This window comes from Oreochromis niloticus, linkage group LG12, assembly GCF_001858045.2.
Source record: "Oreochromis niloticus isolate F11D_XX linkage group LG12, O_niloticus_UMD_NMBU, whole genome shotgun sequence".
Taxonomy (NCBI): Eukaryota; Metazoa; Chordata; class Actinopteri; order Cichliformes; family Cichlidae; genus Oreochromis; species Oreochromis niloticus.
Window position 1 is genome coordinate 34,112,229 of NC_031977.2, and position 25,416 is coordinate 34,137,644.

The 25,416-nt window shown below is 40.7% G+C and overlaps 1 protein-coding gene across 1 annotated transcript in view; it reads right to left on the reverse strand.

Moving 5' to 3' along the window:
- Positions 1–25,416, reverse strand: part of antxr2a (ANTXR cell adhesion molecule 2a) — an 82,958-nt gene that overhangs the window by 47,650 nt on the left and 9,892 nt on the right. The window contains exons 5-13 of the mRNA XM_005451508.4: positions 24,349–24,430; positions 24,161–24,265; positions 23,842–23,910; positions 21,129–21,209; positions 18,082–18,142; positions 17,892–17,987; positions 13,912–13,981; positions 3,979–4,057; positions 3,396–3,491 (exon numbers count right to left, since the gene is read on the reverse strand). Coding sequence (XP_005451565.1) covers positions 3,396–3,491; positions 3,979–4,057; positions 13,912–13,981; positions 17,892–17,987; positions 18,082–18,142; positions 21,129–21,209; positions 23,842–23,910; positions 24,161–24,265; positions 24,349–24,430 — 739 coding nt within the window. The remainder of the gene's footprint in view (positions 1–3,395; positions 3,492–3,978; positions 4,058–13,911; positions 13,982–17,891; positions 17,988–18,081; positions 18,143–21,128; positions 21,210–23,841; positions 23,911–24,160; positions 24,266–24,348; positions 24,431–25,416) is intronic.

Sequence of the window (25,416 nt, forward strand, 5' to 3'; positions counted from 1 at the left end):
GGCGCTCTGCTGCTTCCCAGATACCTGATGGACAGATGTGAAGAGGAGGAGCGGTGGCATAATTAAAAACTAAACCACAGGATATTTCGCCATCTGACACAAGTCCCAGCGGCCCGCTGCCGCAGCCACGACACCGGGGGGAATTGGACCAATCAGAGGCACTCGGGGTATTGTCCCCATATGGCCGTCTCCGTAAACGTCCAACTGGACTTTATAATCTGTTCGTTCCCAACCTTAAGCTCACACCGTGTCGTGTCAAGCTGTTTTGGGAGGCTTATGCCGACGGATCAGTGGCGGGTAGCATATTTGAAAGTTTAAAATTGCTTTAGGTCTTCATCTGCGGAGAAACTGTTTGTACAAGAACAAAACAAATAAAATAAAAAATCAACTGAAGGAGAACAAAGACGACAAAAGTTCTGCACGGGTACAGAAAATAACAAGAAATAATTAGAGATTAATAACATATTAAGCACCAAATGAGTCGCAAATGTGTCCAAAAGTGCATCCAATTTAGCGGCGAATAGTTTGTAATTTGGATAAACTGGCAATGTAATTTAAAACGGCATCTCCAATCCTGAATCCTTTGATTTGAACTAAAGGCGATGCCATTCGAGTTTAATTTCCAAACAAATCATAAACAAAGAAATTACCACTCCACAGCTTGTATGACCTCTCTCCTGGCATCGGTCCATGCGGGAGAGAGACGGGGAGAGAGGGATTGTGGGAAAGAGGTTGGGCATGTGTCTCTGTGTATGTGTATGTGTGTGTCGAGCGTGTGTGCGCGGCCTCATCCCGACTGCTGAAACCTGGCAGACTGGGGGTTTAAATATTAACAAGCCACACATGGCCCTCCTCTTCTGCCGCGTCCCTCGATGGAAGGCAACAGCAGCTCTCTCCACCAAGACAAACACGTCCACCGCCAGACATGCTGCAGGGGGTTTACATTTTAATGCCTTTGTTGGTTTTCCAAAATATGCTTCCATCTCATCCTGGATGGGATCCCTTCAGGTCCACAAAGCCAGGTGACGTCTATCATTTAAGGGCCGGTGCGGGTGAGCGGGAACAGAGGTCCGCCGCGAGGGTCGGCGGAGTAGAGGGTAAATTTGCCTTTACCAGATCTCAATAGAAAAAGGCAGAGGCACAGAAAAAAGAGGCTGCACGCACCATCTGTAGCCCCTCTCTCATAGCCTCAAACGATAATCTGTTGTGGATTTTTGTAAACGGTTAAGCGGGGGAGACTTTATTTCCAAAGGGGGTGAGGCCAGAGCGAGGTTTTTAAAACGGTACTCTTTTCTTTTTTTTTACCAACTAAACCAAAGTTTTTTTTGACTCTGGACGAAAAAAGCAAAAATATTTTTCTAGTCATAAGTTATTGAAAAGGAAACAATTACAGAGAACTCCCACTTTAAGAGCAGATTTCAGATGAATTAATTAAACGCAGCCTCAAGTTCCACTTTAAAACACCCCGGACACATGGGACTGGAAACGTGGCGATTTGTGGAATTAATGAAGAACCTCCCAACCTCCACAGAGACAGAATAATAAGCACGACCAAGAAACACAAAACTAAAAAAACCTTATCCCTAAGCAGAAACATTTCCACTTTTCAGGAGACGTTTGTCTCTGTGCTGTTTCAACATCCTTTACTCACTTTATGAGGATGAGAATCTTAAAAATAATCTTTCCTGTCACGTGGAAATAGTTTTTTGTCCGTTTCATATGTGGTATATGTGTGCATTATACACTCAGCCACCTTTGTAATTATACCTATTGAACTGCCTGTAAATACAAGTGTTATATCAGCCAATCACGTGGCAGCAACTCCAGGAATTAAGGCAGGTAGACATGGTCAAGACGACCTACTGAAGTTGACTGTTGTTGGTGGCAGACAGGCACTGCCGGGATTTTCCCCTAACCGTCTCTGGGGTTCACAGAGAATGGTCCAAAAATAAGAAAATATCCTTTGAGTAGCAGATCTGTGTGAGAAAACGACTTGTTGATGTTGAGTCATAGGAAGGCAACAGAAAGTCAAACAACCCCTCGTTCCAGCCAAGGTTCAGAGGACGCCGCCTCGTAACGCACGACATGTCAAACCTGCATCGATTGATCCTGCCTGTATCGGCGGTTTGGAGTGGCGGCCTTTTAGTGACAGCTGAGCTCAGTTTAAAGGTCGCATTATTGCTGAGCATCTCCATCTCTTTGTGACAGTGTGCTTATCTCCTCACGGCTGCTTCACAGCACGCCGCGAAGCTCAAATCATCTCCAGTTTCTTGAACATAACAAGTTCACTGTCCTCCAAAGGCCTCCACAGTCACCAGATCTCAGTCCAGTCGAGCATCTTCACTTTTGTGTTAGTCGGGTGAGGAACAAACAAAAATCAGCAAAAATATTCACAGTTATCTGTTAGTGAAGTACACGCAGAGGCCTCTGGTCTTTAGTGGGCGGGGTTTTAAACAGCAAAGACAGAGCTACAGTAGAGGGACGTTTAATTTAATCCAACTTCGGCCTAATGCAGGTTTAAATAAACAATATTAGCAGTACTGAGGAAGAATAAGAAATATTCATAATAGTGTATCTAGAACATGATTGAATAGATGTGTAAAAGTGTTTTAAGCTGAAGCAGGACATGATGGATTCTAATGCGATAAAACCACTAAAAGTCTGTGTGATTATTCTGAATCCCTTCAGTCCCCAGGTAGGCCCGACATTAGTCCTAAACAAACAGAGATTCTGGTAACTTTCATGCAATCTGTCACTTACATCTTTCTGCTGCTGGTTTATGTTATTGTTTTTAACAGTCTGTTTGTGTAAAGCGACTTCTCCACTTGTCCAAAAATATTGCATGTGCAGCAATCGGCCACTGGTCTGCAGGATGTGGCCTCTTCACATTCTTCCTGTTTGAGGTTGTTCCTCTGTGGTGTTGCTAAACCAGTGTGACTTATCGCGGTGAGCGGGAGGTGACAAGCTTGAACAGATGTTCGGCACCACTTCCCTTCGGCAAGGCCTGGTGAATAACCCGAGCCTGCCCGTCACCTCTTTGTGCTTTTTAACTGGTGATAAAACTCCGTCTTTCACCCAAATTAAGTCAGACTTTACAGGACAGTTTGTGCTTTTTCAAGTGACCTCATCTTTTTCAGCAAGGCGAGCTGCATGTGCCGCAACAGGATGTTTACAGCTGTCAGAGCAATACGAGAAAAAAAAGTGGGTGATTGGGTTTATCCTCATCAGATTTACAGAACGAGGCAGAACAAAGAGCAGGCAACACTTTAGCATGGTTTTTCCCCCACAGTCGAGAACCTGCTCTCATCTCCACTCAAAGCCAGATTTCATTAATTTATCAGTTTAGGTTGACCAAACATGACTGTGCTGGTTATAGGCTGTGTAGCAGCACTCACCACTTTGCAACACAGAGGCCAGAACCACCACATGAGGGCCAGGGCCACGAGGAGGAACAGCACCAGGAAGACGATCGCCACCACAAAACCGTCCGACTGAAGGAGAAAAGGAAAAGACAAAACAGTCACACAGCTGGAAACAACTGGATGTGTCAAAGCTGGAGGAGAACAATTAAAAGTCTGTTAGAAGAAATAAGAAATAGAAACAAAGGGGAACACGCGGTTGATAACAGCTAAATCGGAGCAAGTGTATCGTCTTACAAAAGAGCAGATGTTTCACAAATCTGTATTTTCATCATCAGGAATTGTGCGACTCCCAGAAGATGTTCCATATAACCGCAAAGTGTCTATAAAACCATGACACTGCATCATCATACGAGAAACACTGAAAAAAAGGAAGTTCTGCTCAAACATAACAGGAAAACTTGTAACCATATAGTCAGGCCATGTTTTATGCATCACTTCCTCAGTTATAAAATTGGGAAACGCAGCTTCATGTTATTAAAGGAACTTTAAGTTTAATGTGAAATATGCACGGGTAGAAAATGCAAGACAGAAGATCAGAGCTCAGCATTAAACTCACACATGTGGTAGCAGAGATGGTGTAGGCACTCGAGATGAAAGACTTGCCATTGTTTAGGCTGATGAGAACATCCATGGTCCTGTACAGGAAGGACTTTAATTAGTATCAGAGGAAATTAAAGGAAACACCATTAAAAAACCTCGTCTCACTTTATCCTCCCACGTTTGTCAGAGAAGAAAAACATGTTTGCATTTCCAGGGAAGTTCACTGTGTTGGAATTTTCGTCATAGGTTTTCTGTTTTCGCAAACTTTGTGATTAAAGATACTTCAACTTTAAACATCGGGTCTCAGTTTATATCTTTTTAATCTCTAAGGAGGACAAGCATCGTGCTGCAGCTTGTGCCGTTTCTGCTCGTGTTTTTTTGCAACATCTATACGTGCCCTCAGTCCTGTCTTACAGGAATGTCACAAAATGTCACATCAGCAGTTTTCCTAAAATACTGTACTCTCTGTGAAATGATTTTTGCCAGCCAAGTGACCCCCAACCAGTGCAGAAAAAAAATCAATAAAAAAAAAAAATCATAAAAATCCAGATTTAATAATAAAATGAAATTTTGAATATTGTAATTTTTATTATAAGATAATTCATTTACTAACTATACATGACTTTTTATTTTTCAGTCCCCTTTGGAGTACTGCAAAGTACCCTTAAATATACTAGGACACATGTTTCAGAGAACCCCCCACCCCCCTCACATAAGCTGGCCTTTAACATCATAAAGCAATGATGTCAAACTCATTTTACTCCAGTTGGTCACACTTTGAGGAAGCAGTAAAACTACAGCATCACAGCCTATATGAAAAACACACACGCCTCCAAATTTCCTATTTTTTTAATAAATATAAAGAAGTCTGTTCTGAGCTGCCGACCTGCTTGCTGAAGGCTACTTCAGGAGCACATCCCCCCACTCTTTCCCTGGTTTCCCGTCCTCTCTCTGCTCTTCCCTCTCTAATAAAGCCTAAATGCCAAAAATAATTCTAGAAGCTTTTTCTATTTAATTTTCAAATTTAATGAGCCATCCCTGTACAAACAGCCTGAGATGTCTTCAGAAAAACACAGAATGTATCTCAGTTTTTGTACATTCAGTAAAGCTGGAGTCGTTACAATATAACTGAAGGATGTGAAAAGACACAAAATCATCACATGTAAAGCTTTTGTATTTAATATGAATCAAAGAGTCTGCTCAGATTTGCACACATTTTCACTGATGCGTAGTTATGTTGGTCATGCATCACCACATTGGGAACAGTGGTTTGTTTTTAACAAAAACATGTGTAATTAATGACTTCACTGCGAAGCCATCCGGTGGGCCAAACGGGATCATCAAATCTTGCCCCCGAGCCTCATGTTTGACACCGCCGTCTTAGAGGTACCAGCACTGTTTGGGAAGCTTTAATTGCTCTTTAAGTAATGAGTAACGAGTTGTTGCCAAGCAACATTATTATATTTACCTGTCTCTCTTCTGCCGTGCTACGTGTGTGTGTGTTTAATCTATCTAACCATATGTATTGAGTGTTATTGAAAACAATTTTGTTCTCCCTGAAAATACTTTGCTCTGGATCAAGACTTTAAAAATAGAAGAGCTAAACTCCATTGTTGCTCTCGCAAATCCTGTTCTCACCAACGGTAATAAGTCCTGCAGTCGCGTTAGCACAATGCTCAATAAAGACAACAATCAGAATTAAATAAATGGTGGAACTCGGTGGGAGGAAATCCTGTCATTATCACATAATCATCGTGTGTGGGTGAAGTAACTTGACTGGCAGTAACAAGGCTCCTGAACTCCGAAGACTTATTTAGAGAGAAAAATGCAAAGCCAAAATGGGCGCAATTAAAACCCTAATGATGAACGGCACCGCAATTTCCATATGTCTATTATGCCCAATCCAATTACCGCAGGTTTAATGAGAATTCAGGATATGGAACGAATGAAACGCCTGAAATATTCCCTCCGACACAAAAAAGAAAAGAGGCAAGAGAAAGAAGTACGCAGAGCGGTATTGTGTGCGAGGGGCCAGCTGTGAGTGCACGGTAGTGTACAGGGGAGGCCTGCATTAAAAATGGTGCAGTGGAATAATAACAAGAGTGCTCTCTTTGCTGTGGATTTTGCCTCAGGCAGTGCCTTGGGCCACCAATTCTCCTGTGGTTCTGAACAGATGAGCGACCAGACCATGTGTCCTTTACTACGCCGTCTAAATATTCGAAACTGACTTTTTTGCACCTCACCTTATTTACTGCGCTAAATATTTAAAATACAATGCAGCGACCTTTAAGCAGGATCCGCTCTGACACCTCATCCAACTTGTTGATGATCAACTTCTGTTTTCAGATTATCTATTACTTAATAAAGCTATATTTAAAAAAAATTAAAATCTTTATTGGACATGCAGGTCTTTCATATTTAAGCAGCTGCTGCATTTTAGGCAATTCTGCAGAGGGCAAAATATTCTATTCATTTATTCTATTCTGTTATGTGTGCTGCAGATACACTGACTCTTTTATAGCGACAGTCAGTGAAGGATTACAATGTAGCAGGATGAACAAAATAATAATTAAATGTAATGTTTGTTTAGTTTTAGGTCCCGAGCCGAGTCGTTTGGTACCGGGCTGCCAGAGTTGAGGGTCGGGTGTGAAATTTATGATTTTCAGAGTTTTTATCGTTATTTTTTTTAATCGTTTTTATCATTAACTCGGTTTCCCGGGGTCTTTTCCCATGTGTTATGAATAAATCTTCTTTTTTTTGGTACCGGTACTTTTTTATTTTGTTGTATTTATCCGCGACACCTTAAAGGCCGGTCCGTGAAAATATTGTCAGTCCGTGGTGCAAAAAAAGGTTGGGGACCGCTGTTTTAGGTGACATCGAAATTTGCAGAATGCTACAGTAACACTGCTGCACTACCAGACAACATTAAAAAAGACAACATTAAAGAAAAAAGAAAAAAAGCCAGGCATGAAACGTTAGAGGACACAGCTCATCGCTGCAACCGTTGTGTCGGATGCCTCTCTAACCAACTTGAAACCCTTGGACTAAACTCCAGCCCGAAGCCCTGGAGCAGCACACTTAAACCTTTTGTCTCACTGTGTTATACCTGTTCTTTGAGCACTGTCTGTTCCCTTGTTTTTTGGGGGTTTTTTTGTTTGTTTGTTTTTTGTTTTGTAACAATATCTGAGTGTATCTACATGGGTGAGTGTATATATCTATATCTGTGTGTTTTTGCACACTGTTCATATACAATGAGCATACATTATTATTACATACTCAATTTGTATTAATGTCCTCCTTTATTTTATTTTTCTCTGTTTTTGTTGTTTAAAATACTTTTGGAAAAGCAATAAATAAATCTTTGAAAAAAAAAGCCAGGCCTGCCAAGATTGATAAACAAATGTACCCAACTGGGATGAGATCGGGTCACTGTGAGGGCCATAGCATATAACGCACATCACTTTTATATAATTCAAGCTGCTCAATAACTCTTAGTTATGGTGTTTTTCCAATATTTTCACTGGAACTGACCGATTATGTCACTCTGATGGATTAACTTTGCAATTCAAGGAAAAAGCATGTGGGAGAAGTTTTCCTTCAAGCCTTTCTGCCAGAAATCACTAACAGGAAACTAAGAAACGGTCTGGTACTGCTGGGAAGGCTTTACTTGACCTGTTTCAGGTTCCTTTAAACTGTTAGTAATCTACTACCAGTCTTTAAACCTACACAAAGAAAAAGGCCTTTTTTAGACTGAAAATTAATGAATGGTAACTTTAAGAGTAGAAAACTTGATATTTTGAATAAGAACCAGTTTGCTTCCATCAGAAAACATCACTGGAAACGCTGCACGCCTCTGTAGCTCGGCGAAGATGTTCTAGGTCCCTGCATGTTAACTAAGCGCTCGCGCTGAATGGGTGAGGGGAGAGGCTAATTTAGCTGACACCATCAATCCGTGATAATGGTGGGCAGGTTGTTAATCAAGCTGGAGGCGTGGACCCCGCAGTGTGCAGGGGGGAAAGCTCCCAAGCGAGTTACACTGACGAACCCACTTCTCCCTCGGTCGACAACGCCGGACATCTTTAACGCACCACAACCCAACCATAGTGAGCGAGGCCTTTTTTCTCCTCCCTCTCTGAGACACTGACTGCTAATTTACCAAGTTACTGTTGAGTAGGCAGAATCTGCTCTGACACAAAGGCATAAGTCATAGATCCTGTTCTCTTTTACACACTTTTATTTCCATGAAGACGACCAAAAGAATATAGTAATTGCATGGCCAAATCTATTAAAGTGTTGCTCTAATGATTAGTCACTCTGCTGCTCGCGGAATATGAATCTATGGCTTTTTCGTTAGTCAGTTGTTAAAAATGTTTAAATGCAATACTAGCAATTTGATTATGGAGAGGGGGGGTTAAAAGGTTTAAAAGAATTCAAAGAGCCAACGCAGTAACTGAATAATTGAAAACAGAGCAGGCTGTCATTTAACTTTTCCACAGTAAAAGCCAATGAGTGACACTGAGGAGAGAGCTGCAGCTGCTGGTGGGTTGTTGGTTATGTTTGAATAAATGGGAGCTGAAAGGGCAGACTGTCACAGGGCCGAGGGATCGCTCAAAAACAGACACGGCTTCCCAGGGACACCGGTTGAACGACCGAAGGCTCCTTCCCACCGCAGACCTCTGGCTCCGCATTGGAAAAAGTTTGTCCCCAGGCTCGCTATAATTCATCAGAAGGTAGGCCTTCTGTGACGCTAAGCTTTGGTGATGCGATGCAGCTGGAGCGGCTGACAATGCTGACGCTAATGGCTTTCAAACTTCCCTTAAAGATGTGAAAATTGAGGAGGGTGAATAATTTACAGCAGAGCATATGTGGGGCCTGTCACCCGGCATCCAGGAATCATCAGTCTGTATGTGTTTGTGTGGCAGAAGTTCTGAAGGACGGGAGGAAGCTCAGTTGAAGGGAGGGATCACCTCACGAAGCCTGGACAGCAGATGAGACAATGTGGTCCAGACGAGACAACCACTATTACTCAAAAAATTGGCTCCCTGTACAAAATTTGAATATTGACCGGCTTCTTATAACCAATAATCCAATTTTGAGATATTACCAACTGAGAGCACTTCTGATTGGTACTTTCAACTCTACCTACATTCCCTCTCATGGATGGATCTTATTAAGAGACAGGAAACAGGGTTCGCCGCTATTCTAGTCTAGAAAATGTGGCAAAAAGATCCCCAAAGTCCTTACAGTCATGTAGGACAGGGATCTGTTTAACCATCATTGAAGATCAAAGGTTGGACAGATTTACTGAGACAGTCAAAAAGGCTTTTAGAGATATCTGTATTACATTAATGGAATTTAAAATCTTCTACCAATTTTACAGCTAATCAGAAACACCAAGAAAGAAAAGTTAAAAGAAACACCAAACTCCTGGACAAACCTGACTAATGGAGACGTAAAGCAGAGAAGGGTGACATATGTGCACTCGCACTAAGTGACCTGCACCTACAACAGGTTTGATCTCCCAGAGTTGAGTGAATTTGAACAGAGTGATTAGTGAGTGAGTACCCAATTTCCTTCGGGGTCAACCTTCAGGATCAATAAAGTTTTATTGAATTGAATTGAATTGATTAAGCATTGGCGCTGTTAAGTATAAAGTGCCCTGGGCTGCTCGATGAGGTTGGCCCAGGCACGGTGGGTCGGTTCCAGATCCATCATGTTGCAATCAACGGACACGAAGCAGGCCTGTGCCGCAACATGAAGGGAAACTCAGACAATAGGACATTTCAATCAAAACATCTTGATACCCCCCGGGGAGCACACGGGGTGACGGTGTTCTTTGCAGCAGCATATCGGCGTTAGCTACTGCACCTGCTGTGTAAAGCAGCTGTCCCCTCCCTCTTCAGGTATTTTTTTTCTTTCCACCATTACTGTGAGAACACTTCGTGAGGAGCCCCAGCGGGGTGTGCGGGGTCTCCTAATGGGGATGCGCATGGAGGGTGGGAGGAGGGAGCATAGAGTGTCAGCAGATGCCAGAGTTTCAAGCCTGATGCCACAGCTGTCAGCACAGATGATGCCTCCGCCGTGAGTGCTCCCGCACAGCTCGATGACCGAGGACGCTCTGATTCCTGGACGCCCAAGCTAGATGTGGTGCCGTGTGCCCCGGGACCCCAGCGGGACAGGAAGCCGCAGCTGAGCACCTCAGCTCAGTCGACTGCTGTATCTGAAATATGTTCCCCAGCAACTCATATCTGTATGGCAAAAACAAAAATTCAAGCAGTGCTCGCCGAGGACAAGGCCCCACGTGTAACAAAACATGGCTGAAAAGGGGGAAAAGGATTGCGCGATGAAATGACAATTCTTCTCCGGCTGAGTAGAGCCTTGTTAAAGGAGCATCCTTTGCGGCGACAGTGGTGATGGAGCAGAAGCAGACAGATGGAAGGAGACGGAAGTTTCTGGGCTCTGGAGTTCCACGCAGGTGGTCCGGGGTGCAGGGATTGTCACTGCATGGTGAATTATTTAAATGGAGAGCACGGAAAAGGGAACGGCTGCATCTGTCGCACATCCTTTTAAAGCCCCTCCAGCAGATGTGTTTACTCACCACCCGTACCAGCTAACTACTTAATGGGTCATCATCGGCAGCCAAGAGTTAATTAAGCAGACCTTTTGCAAATGGCGGGTACGTAACATCAGTGTCAGCTCAGGTCCTATCAGGTGCTGGAGACCTGTGAAGTAGGGAGTCCGCTTCATCTTTTTACAGGCTGAACCAAAACATTGTGTTTGGCTGTCCTGACCTCGACTCAGGAGAAAGAACCTGGACAAAGTCCAGCAGACGCTTTGAAATGCTGAGAAATCCTCAATGCTTCTCAAAACTCTATAAAAATATAAAATATATGCATGGCTTCACAACTTTATCTGTGCAGTAAAAAATTACAGAAGTATCACATGACCTTTCCAGAAATCTTAAGAAACCTTTTCAACTTCAGGCTCCTTCTATTCAGTTATTTTCAGTGCTAAAATAATCAGACAATAAATCACCAGCTATAATTATGATCTAATATCATTTTATTTTATGCAGAATGGCCAAAATGATCTTTCAAATTTCCAAAATATAAGAATTTATGTTTTTTTTATATTAACATCACTGAATTCTTCCTGGTTGAAGAGATTAAAGGTACCTAACCATATGATCTGGGATCTGGCATTTTTTGTAGCATTCAACTGAGAAAACAAGGAAAAATCTATTAAATCCATCTATCACGACTTGATAGATTTATCCACAATCAAAACAACTAATAGTTATATAGTGATGTAAATGATCTTTTTCTCCCTTATAAAAACATGAAAAGACCTTTTCAGTCTTTATACATTGAAAATAAAACAGAAAAATAACTAATTCCATCTATAAGCAGTACAAAAAACACTGAGGGGTTTTTTTATGCATGTGTGTGTACTGTACAGGTCTGCAACCAAAAAACTGCATAGGATTTTTTGACTGTCTTATAGATTTTTACTCACTGAAACCAAATTTTAAAAATTTTCATCTTGTAGGGTCTACCTTACAATATAAAGCGCATTGAGGCGAGTGTTGTTGTGGTTTGGTGCTATATAAATATAACTGTATTGAATTGAATCTCGATAGGTTTCCTTGCAAAACTCATGTTCGTAGTGTAATTAAGCGCATAGTTTCCCTTAAACTGAAATCTGGTATCTATACTTGAGTCAAAAAACCACATCCAATAATGATTTCTTACATTAATTTAATACTGAGACTCAAGATCAGCAGGTCCCGACAGGTTTATTTTGTTCATAGCGAAAGGTAAGGAATCTTAGAAAAATTATGCATAGCTAACTGTAATAAAAACAGAATTTTTTTTCATCGCTGTTTTGCTTTTTTTTAATGTAAACTCCTTGTATTTTGAAGGAAAAAAAAACAACTGTACATAATGGATGGAAATGGAGATCATTTTTGGATTCAGCACCCCAAAAAACATAAAACTGACCAAAAATATCCCATGCAGCTGAAAATATTTTATTTTGCAGACCTGTCTTATTAATGCATTGATGTATGTGTCTGTATGTGTATTTTTCCATCTCTTCTCTGTAGTTTAAGCCACTGTTTCTCTTGGGTATAAAAAATGACTCTGTTGATGATAAAGAATGTCTGAAAATATCATGTTTTCATGAAGACTTTAGATTTTTGACATGAGCGGATTAACTGAGGTGAGGTTCAAGTTGAATCGGTGTAGTTACGGCATCGCCGCCCTCATACTGTATTATACACAATCTCATTTAGAGCTGAAAGACCTTCAGGAGCCAGCGGCACTCATAATCATACATTTTTGATTGGATTGCAGTCAGCAAGGACATTAAAATCTGCTGTTCCATCTATAATGCCTTAGCGATCATCTGCTATGGTTTGGGATTATAAGAGATGCCGTTAAAATCAAACAATAGCAGCGCAGGCTGGAATAAACGCGTATTTGCACTGTTTTCACTCGAGTGTTTGCGGCTTGCATGTATGGGGTGTTTGTCTCTTCTACACTGTTTACTGCGTCTTTACGCTAACGTTTTAACATACAGCTAATTTACAGAGTTAGGAGCTGTTTATTTGCACAAAAGACTTTTGAAAAACTGAAAAAAAAGAAGAAAATGTGCACGAGAGAAACCAATGTTTCAGTAAAACTTCAGCGCTGTCCGATAGATTTAAATAAAAATAATAAGAAAACAAACAAACGCAGAGACCTGAGCCGCACAGAAGAAGCTTAAATTCTCCAGAAACGGGAAGTTTGCTTTTTTGGGGGGGGAAGATTCTTGATGTGGGTAATGTAAGAAAGGGGAAGTAACTACTACAAAAGGACGTGACTTTATATGCATCTGAGCCTTAACACAAGAAGACACACATGATTCACCGACTGAGTTAAGCTTCCCAAATTCAATATAAAGCTGAAAAACAAACACTGAGATCTGGCATTTACCCTACACAACATTCCTTTCTTTCCTTTGCCGTAACAATTTATAGGACAGCATATTGAATCTATTTAGATTGTCCCTATTTGTAGACGCCAGTGCGATCCTGTCATCAAGACTTCACACGTCTCTTTCTGTCATCGTGCCAAGATGAAAACATAAATGCATCTATAGAAACACAAATGAGCTACATATATCATGTCATATGTTTCTGAGAACATGCTTCCCGAAGACACTGCTGCATTTCCAACACAGTGAATATTTACAGCCAAGAAAGTTCCCTCATGTTCATGCTCACCAAGTGTTATGGCAAAAAAGAATATACTGAAATATATATATTTACCTTGAATAATTTTAAATGTCTTAATTAAATTAAAGGTGAGCACAGAAGCATAACGTCTAGCTGACCTCGCCTTTGCATCATAGCTGGAGGTCTGTTGTGCTGGAGCTCTACATGATATACACATGAACTTCTGCCCGATCAGGTGTTGAGCAACCAAACTTAGCACACAAGTACATCTTAGGTCCGTCTGTGGACATTGTGATGTCATCATGTTACCTAGGCAACTACTTAAAATGTAAAAAGTAAGGAAGAGATGTAAGAAACACCCTTCAACCTTTCTCAAGCAAACTGACACTGAGTGATCCAAACGTTAAAACGCTGTTTCGATAAAGAAAGTGTGTAATAAAAACATTAGAGCCACAGCTGTGGACAGGACTGCACACATGACTGACAAATATGTCATGTTAGGTGATGGTATCTGAGTTTCAATTCACAATTACAATAAAATAATTACTCTCAGTCAAACTGATCTTTCTTCTTCATGACTCAAACAAAAAGATTTAAATAGAACAGTTACAAAATATTTACAATAATATGATGCTTAACATCACTGTTAGCATAGACTCCACTGTTTGTGACGGCTTCTCCATATACAACAATAATGGAATTCCTCCAACAATAAAACAACGTGCTACTTACTGTCCGACTTCATAGAGCTTCGGGGCGGGACACATCAGGTAATCATTACGCACCGTGCTCGGCTTCTCAGCTGGAAGAAATAAAAAAAAGTTTTGTTATTAACTTTGCAGATTGTTTAATGAGGTAAGTGTGGATTACAGATTGTAACACAGTATCTGTTTATGTATCTGTGCTTGTGCTGTCAACACAGCCGAAACATGAAGGGAACCCTCGATCACTACAGCGTAACACAAAGCCAGTTAAACTTCAGAGAAACAAAACTGTCCTGTTAGAAAGTATAAACCATCACGAATCCATGTCACCTGCTCTGGTGTGATTTAAAACACAACAGGTCCACTGGAGGACCAAAAACAAGACAACACAGAATTATTTTTGCTGTTGGTGGACACAGACCATTGCTCTCTCCTTACCTTCCTGACCGATTGTTCTCTAGTTCTGGTCTACTGGTAACATGAGATGGTGACTGCGTCCAGTTCAGGTTGGGTTTGCGGTCTCGCCCAGTATAGTCTCAACAGTGTGCAGCAGAGCGGTAGTTACATAAGGAGAGCTGCAGAGGGCCAGCATCAACCCAACAGTAAGACAGGTATCTGCTGCTTTGTGAGAGGAGGAACAAAAGCAGCGCTGCCAGAGCCCTACAGGATGACCTCCGCTCATGGTGAACCTGCCAGTTCTGGGGTTCTCTGGCAACCAACAAGCCTCTGTGAGCCTCTGTGTTGTACAGACCTGCATAAAAATCTATCCCATTTGACTAAAAGTCAGGGATATTGTCACATTTTAACTTACTTGTATTAATGAACATTTCTTCTATGCTCAGGATTTTTTATCCTATGAGATTTTGGAACTGGGACTCAATTGAGCACAAAATAAACTAAATGATTGGATTATAATCTGAGAGCGTTCATCAGCAAAAACCTGACAAAAACCTGAAGCGTCTCCAGTCACAGAGGTCACTCCGATGATTGAAACTTGTTCCTCCTTTTCTACAGAGGGATCCAACCGGTTTGACTGAAGCATCTGCTTCACATATGTGCTGTGTTCCATAGCTGCCATGATGCTTGTCCATAATTATAAGGTGCCCCACTGTTAAAAAGGTCTGGACTGAACACATGCAAAAGCCAGTAAGGGAATAAATAGCCCCAAGTGGGCGAATGTGAGACAGCCTAAACTGAGAAAGGACTAACAGGAAGACATCTGCTAATGGCCGCTTCCTAAATCAGATGAATTTCTTTTTTAAAGGGAAAAAATATGTTCCAAGTATTTTAGTCAAGTTGAAATGTTGAAAATCAAAAATAACTTGTCAAGGATGGAAGTGTTGTCATTGGCAGTCACCGATCCCACAGATCCCACGGCCAAATGAGAGCTTTAAAAGATTGGCTCGAGGTGCCAAATCCCGTTTGCTTCCTAAAAAAAGGATTTCTTATCAGAACAGACTGCAAGCACAAAATAAGGAGCGCGGTGACCTACTGTACATCCCCCCCTTCCTTCTGTTGAATTCAGATCACTCAGATGAGTGAGATAACAGACATGTCCGGGCCGGGTTTGTTTTGCCATTTCCGACCTCTGAATATTTCACATCTCAGTGAGATGAAGATGTTCCAACTCATACGGTATTCCATGTCTGTGTAGCTCACGTTACGTCCTTAAAAGACAATAAATCCTCATAGTTTTCCACTATAAATGAACACACGAGATCCATTCATAGAGTAGAGCAGTGGAGAAAGAGGGTGGAGGTCTGTTAGTGCGAGTGTGGCTCTGGGGAAAACTTTAATCAGAGTGAAGATAGCTATTTCAGGATGCAGCGTACAAAAACGTTAAACACAATTTGCTGAGCTCAGTGCAGATGGAACACTTACTGTTTGCTTTTAGGGCATTGCTGAGATTTTGGGTTATTCTGCAATTATTATTGCAAGTTTTGGGTTATTTTCCAAATTTTTGGAAGAAAAATGTCCACAGTACACATTTTAAGGTTTGATGGTTGCTTTGTTCTTGCCCGTGTGCGCCTTTTGTCCCATCTGCCTCTGCTCTCTTCTCTTTCCCCTCTAACAACAGATGGAAGCCCCTCTCTGAGCCCAGTTTTGCTGGAGGTTTCTTCCTGTTAAAAGGGAGTTTTTCTTTCCCACTGTCGCCAAGTGCTTGCTAGTGAGAGTTCATATTATTGTTGGAGTTTCTCCCCATCGCGTATTGGTTTTTACTCTGCAATATAAAGTCCATTGAGGCGCCAGTACAGTAACACGTTACTGTAATCTGATTACTTTTTTCAAGTAATGCATAATAAGGGATTACTATTGCAAAAAAGTAATTAGATTACTGTTACTTTTCCATCTAAGCTCGCTACGTTACTGCATTACTAAACGGTGATTTTGTTTGTGTGCGACGTTCGTGGCAACAGACGTGTGTAGATCAACAATGGATAATATGGAGTGTGGGAGAGAGAATGACCATGCCGCATTTAAAGAGTGGAAGTACTCACATTACTTTGAGTTTGATTCTGTAAAAAGTGACAAAAACATTAGCGTCCGCTGTTCACTCTGCATGGGAAGAAAACTTCTTTCTACAGCGAAAAAAACCCTAAACTTCTGAGCGAGCAGCGAGCACGCCGCCACGGGAATGTGACATTCACAGAGAAACCCGCAAATCCTCCCACTGACATGACCACTGTGGCACCGGGCAAACCTCCACCTGCCCCACTCCTGATAAACAGGTGACAATAGATTTAAGAGCGACAGGACTCAGAGCTGCTGAATATTTGATCTTATTATTTTCTGCTGTGTTTCACTTGCATCTATTTGAAAGAGTGCAAACATAAAATATTTTACTTTTATATGCTGGGATATGTAGAAAATAGGCTTAAATGTTAAAGAATTTCTTCAAGTCAAAGACTGTTGCGTATAATTTAATTTTTGCTTGATGCAATGTGCATAAAATTAAAAGCTTAAAACTAATAAAACAATTTTTACAAAGAGACTTTTTCATGTGATTCCATTTTTTATGATGGATTATGCAGAAAAAATAGAACTGGGCTGAAAGTTCTTTTGCTTTATGACATATTCAGGTTGTGTATCATGTTTTCAAAAAGTAACTAAGTAACTAACTAATTAATTTGAAAATAAGTAATCAATAAAGTAATGGGATTACTTTTTTTAGAGAAGTAATCAGTAATTAGTTACTAATTACTTTTTTCAAGTAGTTTGACCAACACTGTTTATATAAATAAAGAAGACATTTCAGAAGACGTGACGTGAAAAAAATGCCGTGTGAGCAACAATTTAATTTAATTTTGAACCTTTTAGTCAGAAGATGGGGAAATATATTTATTGGAAGGAGCAAAGAAATATGGGTCATGCAAAGAAGAAGACTGTATGGACAGGATGTGGTAGACAGCCACATGATATTGTCTTCATAAAAAAATTCCTTTGCGGGCATGCTGACTTCCTCTTTATGATTTTCGACTTCCCTGGTAGAGTACTTTTAATACCACAAGCAAAATTTAAACTTACGACACTATAAAAATACAAATCTGAGCAAATATTTGCAAAAGTTTTAGATGTGAATGTGTTGTGTGAATAACAGGACTGGGCCAATGATCATTTGACAGCTTAGCTGCAACGATTACTCGGTTGTGCAGGATGTAACGAGCTCGTCAGGACATCATTCTGGTCATGGGTAATCACGATTATATCTGACAACGTGGCTTCAGCAGTTCATTAAAGGGGAGTTACTGTCCTATGATTGGAATCTGTGGTGTATATTTAAGAGCCATTTCAAATTATTAATCAATAACTGTGCAGAGTTGAATACTGCACGCTCACCATGTTAGATTAGTTTGCCAACTAACGCCCATCAGTGACAGTTTACTGCACACACCAGTCCAATTAAGTCCACCCGAAGGAACACAGTGAGTTATGACATTAAAAGACTTTGAGCACCTCACTACATGGTGTATGTACATAAAGCTTTTACTCTGGATTTTCTCCACTTACTGAAGGTTTGCTGGCCAATGATGAAGCTGCAGACGACGCCCTCATTGCTGCGTCCGAGGGCAAAGCCGTTCCCTCTCAGGACAATATCAAAGGACTCTGTGGAATGTAAACAAACAGCAAACAAGCTCGGAGGACGAATTTTAACCAAATCAATCCGAAAATTCCAAAAACTCGATCAGGATTTACTTACGATTCACACAGACACTGGAGGGCTCCACACTCAGGATCTCTGTGCACGATCGCTTTAATATCTTGAGGATAAGAGGGGAAGGGGAAATGAAATGCAAACATTACTGCTTGATGGCTGAGAATAAATATATCAACTCCTGGCCGTTATCGACTCTGTCAAGTTTAGAAAACAGATTAGAGTGCAACACCTGAGAAATGTCTTGCTCCTCATCTGGACCTGGAGGCTAAAGGAGAGCGCTGAATATCAGCGGTGAGGAGAACAGGAGGTAGAACAGCAGCTGTGTCAGCTTTTATGGGAAAATTATGCAAGACTATTACTGTTCCTCACTTCGATTAAAAAACCTCGGGGATCCTGCATTACCATATAAAGAGCCTGTGTGAGCCCACTGTCATGGAGCCGCACTATCGGCTATGATTCAATAAATCAACAAAGGACAAACTATGCAAATCCCAGTACACAGTCAGTAAAAAAGAAGCATATTAACTGCAATATAGGACACTTGAACCTTTCATTTGATGTTGGGTTAAACTTCAATCTGAGAAGTGGAAGACCGAAGTGTTTACAGCAGCCTTATTAAATATGACGGTTTGATATGGAATTGTTAAAAGGGGAGAGGGTTGTAGATGACAGCTGGGAGGGAAAAGGATCTGCTGCTGTTCCTCTGTGCCACTATTTTCCCGGTCTAATTACTTCGTTGGCAGTGCGATAGAGAAAAAAAAAGGGGAAATAAAAAAAAAAAACAACTGACTGTTTGCCTCCCTAAGCTTAAAATAATGGGAGGACCTCAGGAATTACACAGTTTTTCCATCTAGTGAAATTTTCCACTCGAAGAAATTCCATCTCACACGCACAGAAATTTTTCACTTTTAAGGAAATTTTGGTAAATTGTTTGGGTTAGAGGATCCACAAACTAGATCCTCGGTGTTTTGAAGATATTAAAATATAAGCTTTGAATGCTGAGATTAGAGGCCTCCGTTTGCTTCAACTCAAACAGCAGCTATTCATTTCTCTGGGATCTAGTGACAAACATTATTTACGGGCTGCAGAGGGAAAAGGAGGCAGGCGTCCAAATACCCAAAGTCATCCAAATATCTCAGCCAGTGTTGTAACTGGCGGGGGTTTCTGCAAGGATGAGGCTGGTCTAATCACTTTGTGGAAATAATTAAGTGGAAAGGTTCATATGGCAATGAACTTTTTGTCATATGCATTATTTTGCAGTAAAGTGCCGCAAGATAACAACTAATGGTGCAGAGTTTAACAGTCCAGTAGGAAAGGAAGTTACTGATAGCACCTGAATTTGGGGCTTTCCCAAAAGGCCTGCAGCTCAGACAACAAAGGGCCAGTGCACAAGAAATAAACCAGGGTGCAGAAACCCAACTTTGCTGAGCTTTTTCCTGCGAGTTTTGTCATGCTGGTCACAGAGGCGGGGTGGATCCTGCAGCAAAAGGCTGCACAGATGATCTCAAATCCTCAAAATCCAACAGAGAAGCAAGAAGGCCAACTAGTCAGGAATCCAGTATTACTAATCAGAGAGGAATGCTCCTCGTTTCATTTGGATGCTGGCAGCGTCACTGCACTCAGCTCCTCTTCTGAGGGGACGAGCTTTTTTGTTGTTGTCCTGGACTTTCTCGGACAGGCTTTCAGGCGCTTTGGATAACGGTTCGAGCGTCTCAAGAGCACAAAAACACGCACATGTGCCTTTAATGGCACGAGTGCCCCCGTGAACAAAGCTCTCTTTCTGATAGAATAAACAGACTGAAGCATTTTCTTCAAAATATCAGTAATCATATTCACCCTTCACCCCAAAGTCTTTTATCTTCTTCTAATCTTAATTGTTACAAGCTGGATGTCTGTACTTCTTACAGTTGACAGTATTCTTGGACTTACATGTGAGAACATTTTCATTTTTGTGGTTACTCACACTCAACAATAGTTCAACAACAATTACAGCTGCTTTTAATGAATCATGGCTCCACATGCACGAGCGAGACTCTACTAACAGCAGCTGCAGTGCTTAAATTAAAAGCTTTATATGTTTCTGTGTTTAAATAATCTATAAAATTAACAAATTTATAAAGAACTGGCATGAAGTATCTCCATCTCACCCGTTTATTTTTGGATTCATAAGACAAAGGTAGAAAGCAGCAGTTTCCTCTACATCACAGTCGTTTTGAAAGTAGAGCCATCAATCATAGCTTGTGGTTCTTTGCATCACACAGAAACAAGTCGCACCCTTTAGCTTTGTGCGCTTCCAGCTGCATGTCTGACAGCAGCATTTAGCTCTGCTCTTTTCCTAAACACTGCTGGCCTTTTCAGCTCATGTAAGTCCAGCTCGGGTCAGAGTGCTCTGCAGGACTCTGGGCTCACACTCATGTCAAAATGTTGCCATACAAACCCCCACCTTGGCTGACAGCATTCAGGCTAAAAGCTGCACCACATGGAAAGTATAACTAACTGGCTGGCAGAGGATGAGGAGGCTGCTCGAGAAACTTCATTTAAACAATGTTTAAGGGACTCTTACTCTCTGAGGGCGACTCGCTGATTTCTGTGTCGCACTGGTGGGTTATACCAGCTTTTATTTTGAAAAAAATCATCTAAAAAATAAGAATTAGCTCTACTGAAGCCCTGCTGCTGCACTCACGCCTTGTGACACAATAAAAAACACAGCGTGAAGCGGATGCTACATGGACAGTGACTACTTGTTCCCATCCCAGCGTGTAATTTGCGACAGAGTGGCTAAGACATTTCCCTCTTTGTGTGCAAAATGAGGACACAGCGACCAGTTATTTCCACAGACATTTTCCAAACAGTGTAGCAGGAAGTCCACTGAGGTTTTGCTCTAATTTGTGAGAGACGTCCACGAAGCCAAAGGAAACAACTTTACTCAATTGCTGAATTGACAAACAGCGTGCACTATGTTAGCAGCGGAGCTGTGCCTGCACACGGAGAAGAGAGGTTTAGCTGAAACCCACAGCTTGTTAGTCTACCACACGAATGACAAAGCTACCTCACAAAGACACAAAAAAAGAGACGTCAGGCAAACTTACAGAGTTGACAATGCTTTTGAGAGCGTGGAAGCCATCTTTGACAGGAAACACATGGTCTTTGGTGTCCGCAATTTCAGCAAGCTGTTGGAATCACGAAAGAATGGAGTAAACAGGGAGCAGTGCTGATTTAACACGGCTTTCTTCTTTTTCTCTTTTCCTCTTTATGACTGAGCTCTGTCTTTCCTTTCATATTATGGGCAGGAGGAGACAAACAGATGGCATGACTGTGGCAAACACTTTGCTCAACTATAAAAAAAAAAATTGCAGCACAAATTGGGAGCAATATTGCCATTGTTTTTGACTTAAGTTCTCATCACAGGATGGTTACCAATGGTTACAAGGGACAGGCCACCATGTTGGAAGAGTGACAGTAAAAGTGCAGACAGCACTGAGCATCGGTGACATTAGAGGGAAGAAATTCTTGACATCACTTTATGATATGAGCACAAACTCATCATTTGCTGCGGAGACAAATAATAAATACAATAAAAATAGTGTGAACGCTGTGAGGAGCCAATAAGCGATTTCACAGCCAACAGAAATGGTGCTTTTACTCCACAGTTTCTAATTACAACAAATGCTCACACTAAGCCTTAATAGTTACACTCCTGTGTACTCTGTACTGCTTAATATAATCTTCTCATGGCTACGCGACCCTGCCGGACTGTCTGTGTGTAAAAAACATCAAACAATTGTGGCTTTTTTCCAACATTTGTACAGAATAACTCGGCTGAAGCCATGTTTACACATTAAACATCGACACGCTAAATCAACCTTTTAGAATTTGCTTCTCTGGCTTAATAATATAAACACACTTTAACGATTACTGTATGATCACACTTTCATTTACTGTGTATTAGTTTATTTTTTGGTCATATTGCTAGTATCAAGTATTTGTAGAGTCATTAACCTCAATTTAATGTTATTTTAAAGTTCAGAGCGGTTTAAATTTCCACGTCTTGTTTAATGTTGTGAAAAATAAACACACGATGAGCCAAAAATATTAGTGTGCACGCCCTTTATGCACTCTATTATTCCATTTCAAAAGGAAGCTTGTCCAAAAATAAAAAGTATAAAAGTAATAACTGATCATATAATCTAAAAAAAGAGTAAATATTTAAATATCATGACCTGGAAAAGTCATGTACAGTATTCCAGCTTATTTTGGGAAAATAATGACTGAGCACTGGGAATGAAAACTAATATTACCCTGTAAGACCCAACAAAAAACAGCCAGAAAATTCAGATTTTTTGGAACTGAGATTATAACAAAATCCACCATTTTATTTTGCTATATCATGCTGCGTATGATATATTTTTATTATATATTTTTTGTATCACATTTGATATATTGGGTGTTTTTGGCAACTTTTTGTTGCCAATGTTAATTTTAGACAAAAAAAAAGTCTTGTCCATAACATTTTGAAATCATGGAAAGTATTGATCGTGTTGATGAGATACAGGTCTCAGAAACTCATGTATCAAATATGATACAAAGGGCATTATAGGGTTAAGATCAACACCTGAAAGCAAGACTGATTTAAGATGAGAGAACTGGTCACACGTGCGGGTGCAAGAAAAAAGCTTTGGATTAGACGCATTTCTGCACTGATTATTCATGAATTTATTTATTTTAATCTAATTCACAATGACACGCTGCAGGCTGAAAAAAAAGTGAGCCTTTATGCTTACAAGTTCTCCACGAGCTGCTTGGACTGAGGTGTTCCTAATAATCACAGGCATACAAAGTCTGGTTACTGTCGAGCTCTGCGTTTCTTGAGAATAGCTGGGTGGTGTAAACTAAGCTTTGATTACAGCAGCTTTCACAAAAGCAAGAAGCTGGAAAAGCCTACAGAGGAATTTCTAATGAAGCGAGTGGAAAGGAACCGAGGGGTCGTGTCCGCAGTAACTGCAGTAACTGACACAGACCAAAGGAAGCTTTGCAAATAAATACTGCAGTATCTCTCAAGTTTCAACAAATGAGACTAAAGCTGGGCTTTCCTGTAAAAAGCTGTACAGTGGAGGACTAAAGGAAGTGCGCTCTGCATGAAGGAGGCAGCATCATGGTTTGGTTTAGCTTTGTGGCGTCCTCGTACGCCTTGAAATGGATGAGTAAACACTGAATTTACAATTGGATCAAGCTGACAGGATGAAGACATCCCAGAAATATGGCTCCGGGTCCATGTAAGTAGTTACATGAATGACTACATTGCTTTTTCTAGTGACTATGGCTGCTCACCGAAGCATTCAGAAAAGTAGAAAAAGCACAACTATTTACATGTTAGAAGTATTTTCAGCTGGTGTTTGTCTATAAAAGCAGACGAAGAATCAACAACATTTTAAGAGTAATCGATGCAGAAATCCTGGAAATTCCAAAGACTTCACATGTTCCCTCAACTGTACATCCGGTGTTCCTGGCATGAATTCAAGCTTTAGTTCCCGAAGACTCTGTTCTCTGCGTTAATGTAAATTATTATTATTTTTTCTGGCCACCATCAAGCCTTTAGAAGGTGAAAGTTTGACAGCGAGAACACTTTTAGGTGTCCTGCTACTTCCCCTGGTTTTTCCACACAGGTAAAAGCACTGATGTTGTTTACCTTTTCCTGACACTCTTCCAACACGCCAATGTGTCTTACACCAAAATCGTAATCACTGAGCACACATTCAGTGACAGACTCGTCTTATGTTTAGATTAAGACTAAAGCCCTCTTACCTGCTGCTCATCAAACTCTTTGATACCCACACAGTAAACACGAGCGCCATATTTCCTCGCTTTGTCAGCCTGCAGATCAAATAAATGCGAGGATGATGTGCAACAGGTTGAAATTTAAAAAAAGAAAAGAAAAACATCATGAAACAGAGTGCAAATAATCAGATGAACAGATACTTGTGCAACTGAATAAGTGAAAAAAAGGTTTTTATTTTTTGCATGAGGAAAATGGAGAGTTTAATTTTAAACTACGCTGAGGTAAGAAAGCAAGGGAAGGGGGGAGATGAGCTACATTTAGAGCTGTGGTCAGAATGAAAATCACCTGCTTTACAGTCAGTTCATGAACATAAACCGCAAGCTTCCCGTCCGTCAGAGCCAGGATGATGCTGGAGGACTTGACCGACTGTTGCTGTATCTGCTCGGTGGCCTGCGAGATCAGATCAGTGACGAGCATTTTATCAGATTTGTGTTTTGCGATTACTTTACCTAGTAAAAGGAGGGAAAACTAACCTGTTCGATTCCCTTGTGCATATACGTTTCACCTGCTGGAGTCACATCTTTCAGAAGCCGCAGACCTTCCTCAATCTTGTGTCTGAAAATGTTGACGATATAAAGAAACGCTTAGCGGCTGGCGCCACGTGTTGACACCCAATCACATTTCAGCGTGTTCTCTGGCAGTACTGATACTGATCTGTAAAATGTCTCTACAGCAGCTACATGATGACACTCTCTATTCAGGCCAACATCAGCTTTGTTGACTACAATATCATCATTACAGTTACACCACCATTTAACATTGGTGGCTACTGTTCCTGTTCTTCGTATCAGTTTTGCTGTTTGGCTTAATGTTCAAAGATAACAAAGACATTTCCAACATCTTTAAAAACCACTTATTTTATTCTTCATAATAAAAACTCAGCATCAGCCATGTTCCAAAATGTTTCCAGTGCAGATGCCAGTGTCTTTTCACGTCAGCTGTGCATCCCCTGTTTTCTTAATCTGATATTAAAACAAAGTTTCACTTTCTAGAAATAACACACATCACACTTTTGTCTAACGTGTATTTATGTCATTTTTTAAAATGGTGCTAAATTTTGATGTGGTTTTGATGACCACATGCCACTTGCCAAATTATTCATACCCTAAAGTGGTAAAAACCAAAAAATAAAAGACACTTAAAAATGCTTTTATTATTATTTGTCAAAGTATTTAATATTAATTTAAGGAATTGGAATTCAGATCAAGTAAATAAACATTTTTCTTCTTTTGGGTTAAAATGCTAAATCAATAGTTATCATGCAGATCATCGATCCTCACATTTAAGCTTTTTAGCATGATGAAAACGTGAAAATGCTCAATTCCAATATTAAAATATAAAACCCTTCTGCAATTTTAGTTAAGAAAAACAGCAATTATGCATGAAAATATGGTTACCACTTCATGCATAATGCCCCTTATATATGTATGGTCCCCGCCGTGGGATCAATAAAGTCTCGTCTTAAATAAAGGATGACTGAGTTTGGAGACTGTGACAAACTCTGAAAGCTTCTTACAACATCATCTCAAAGCTGCTGCCAA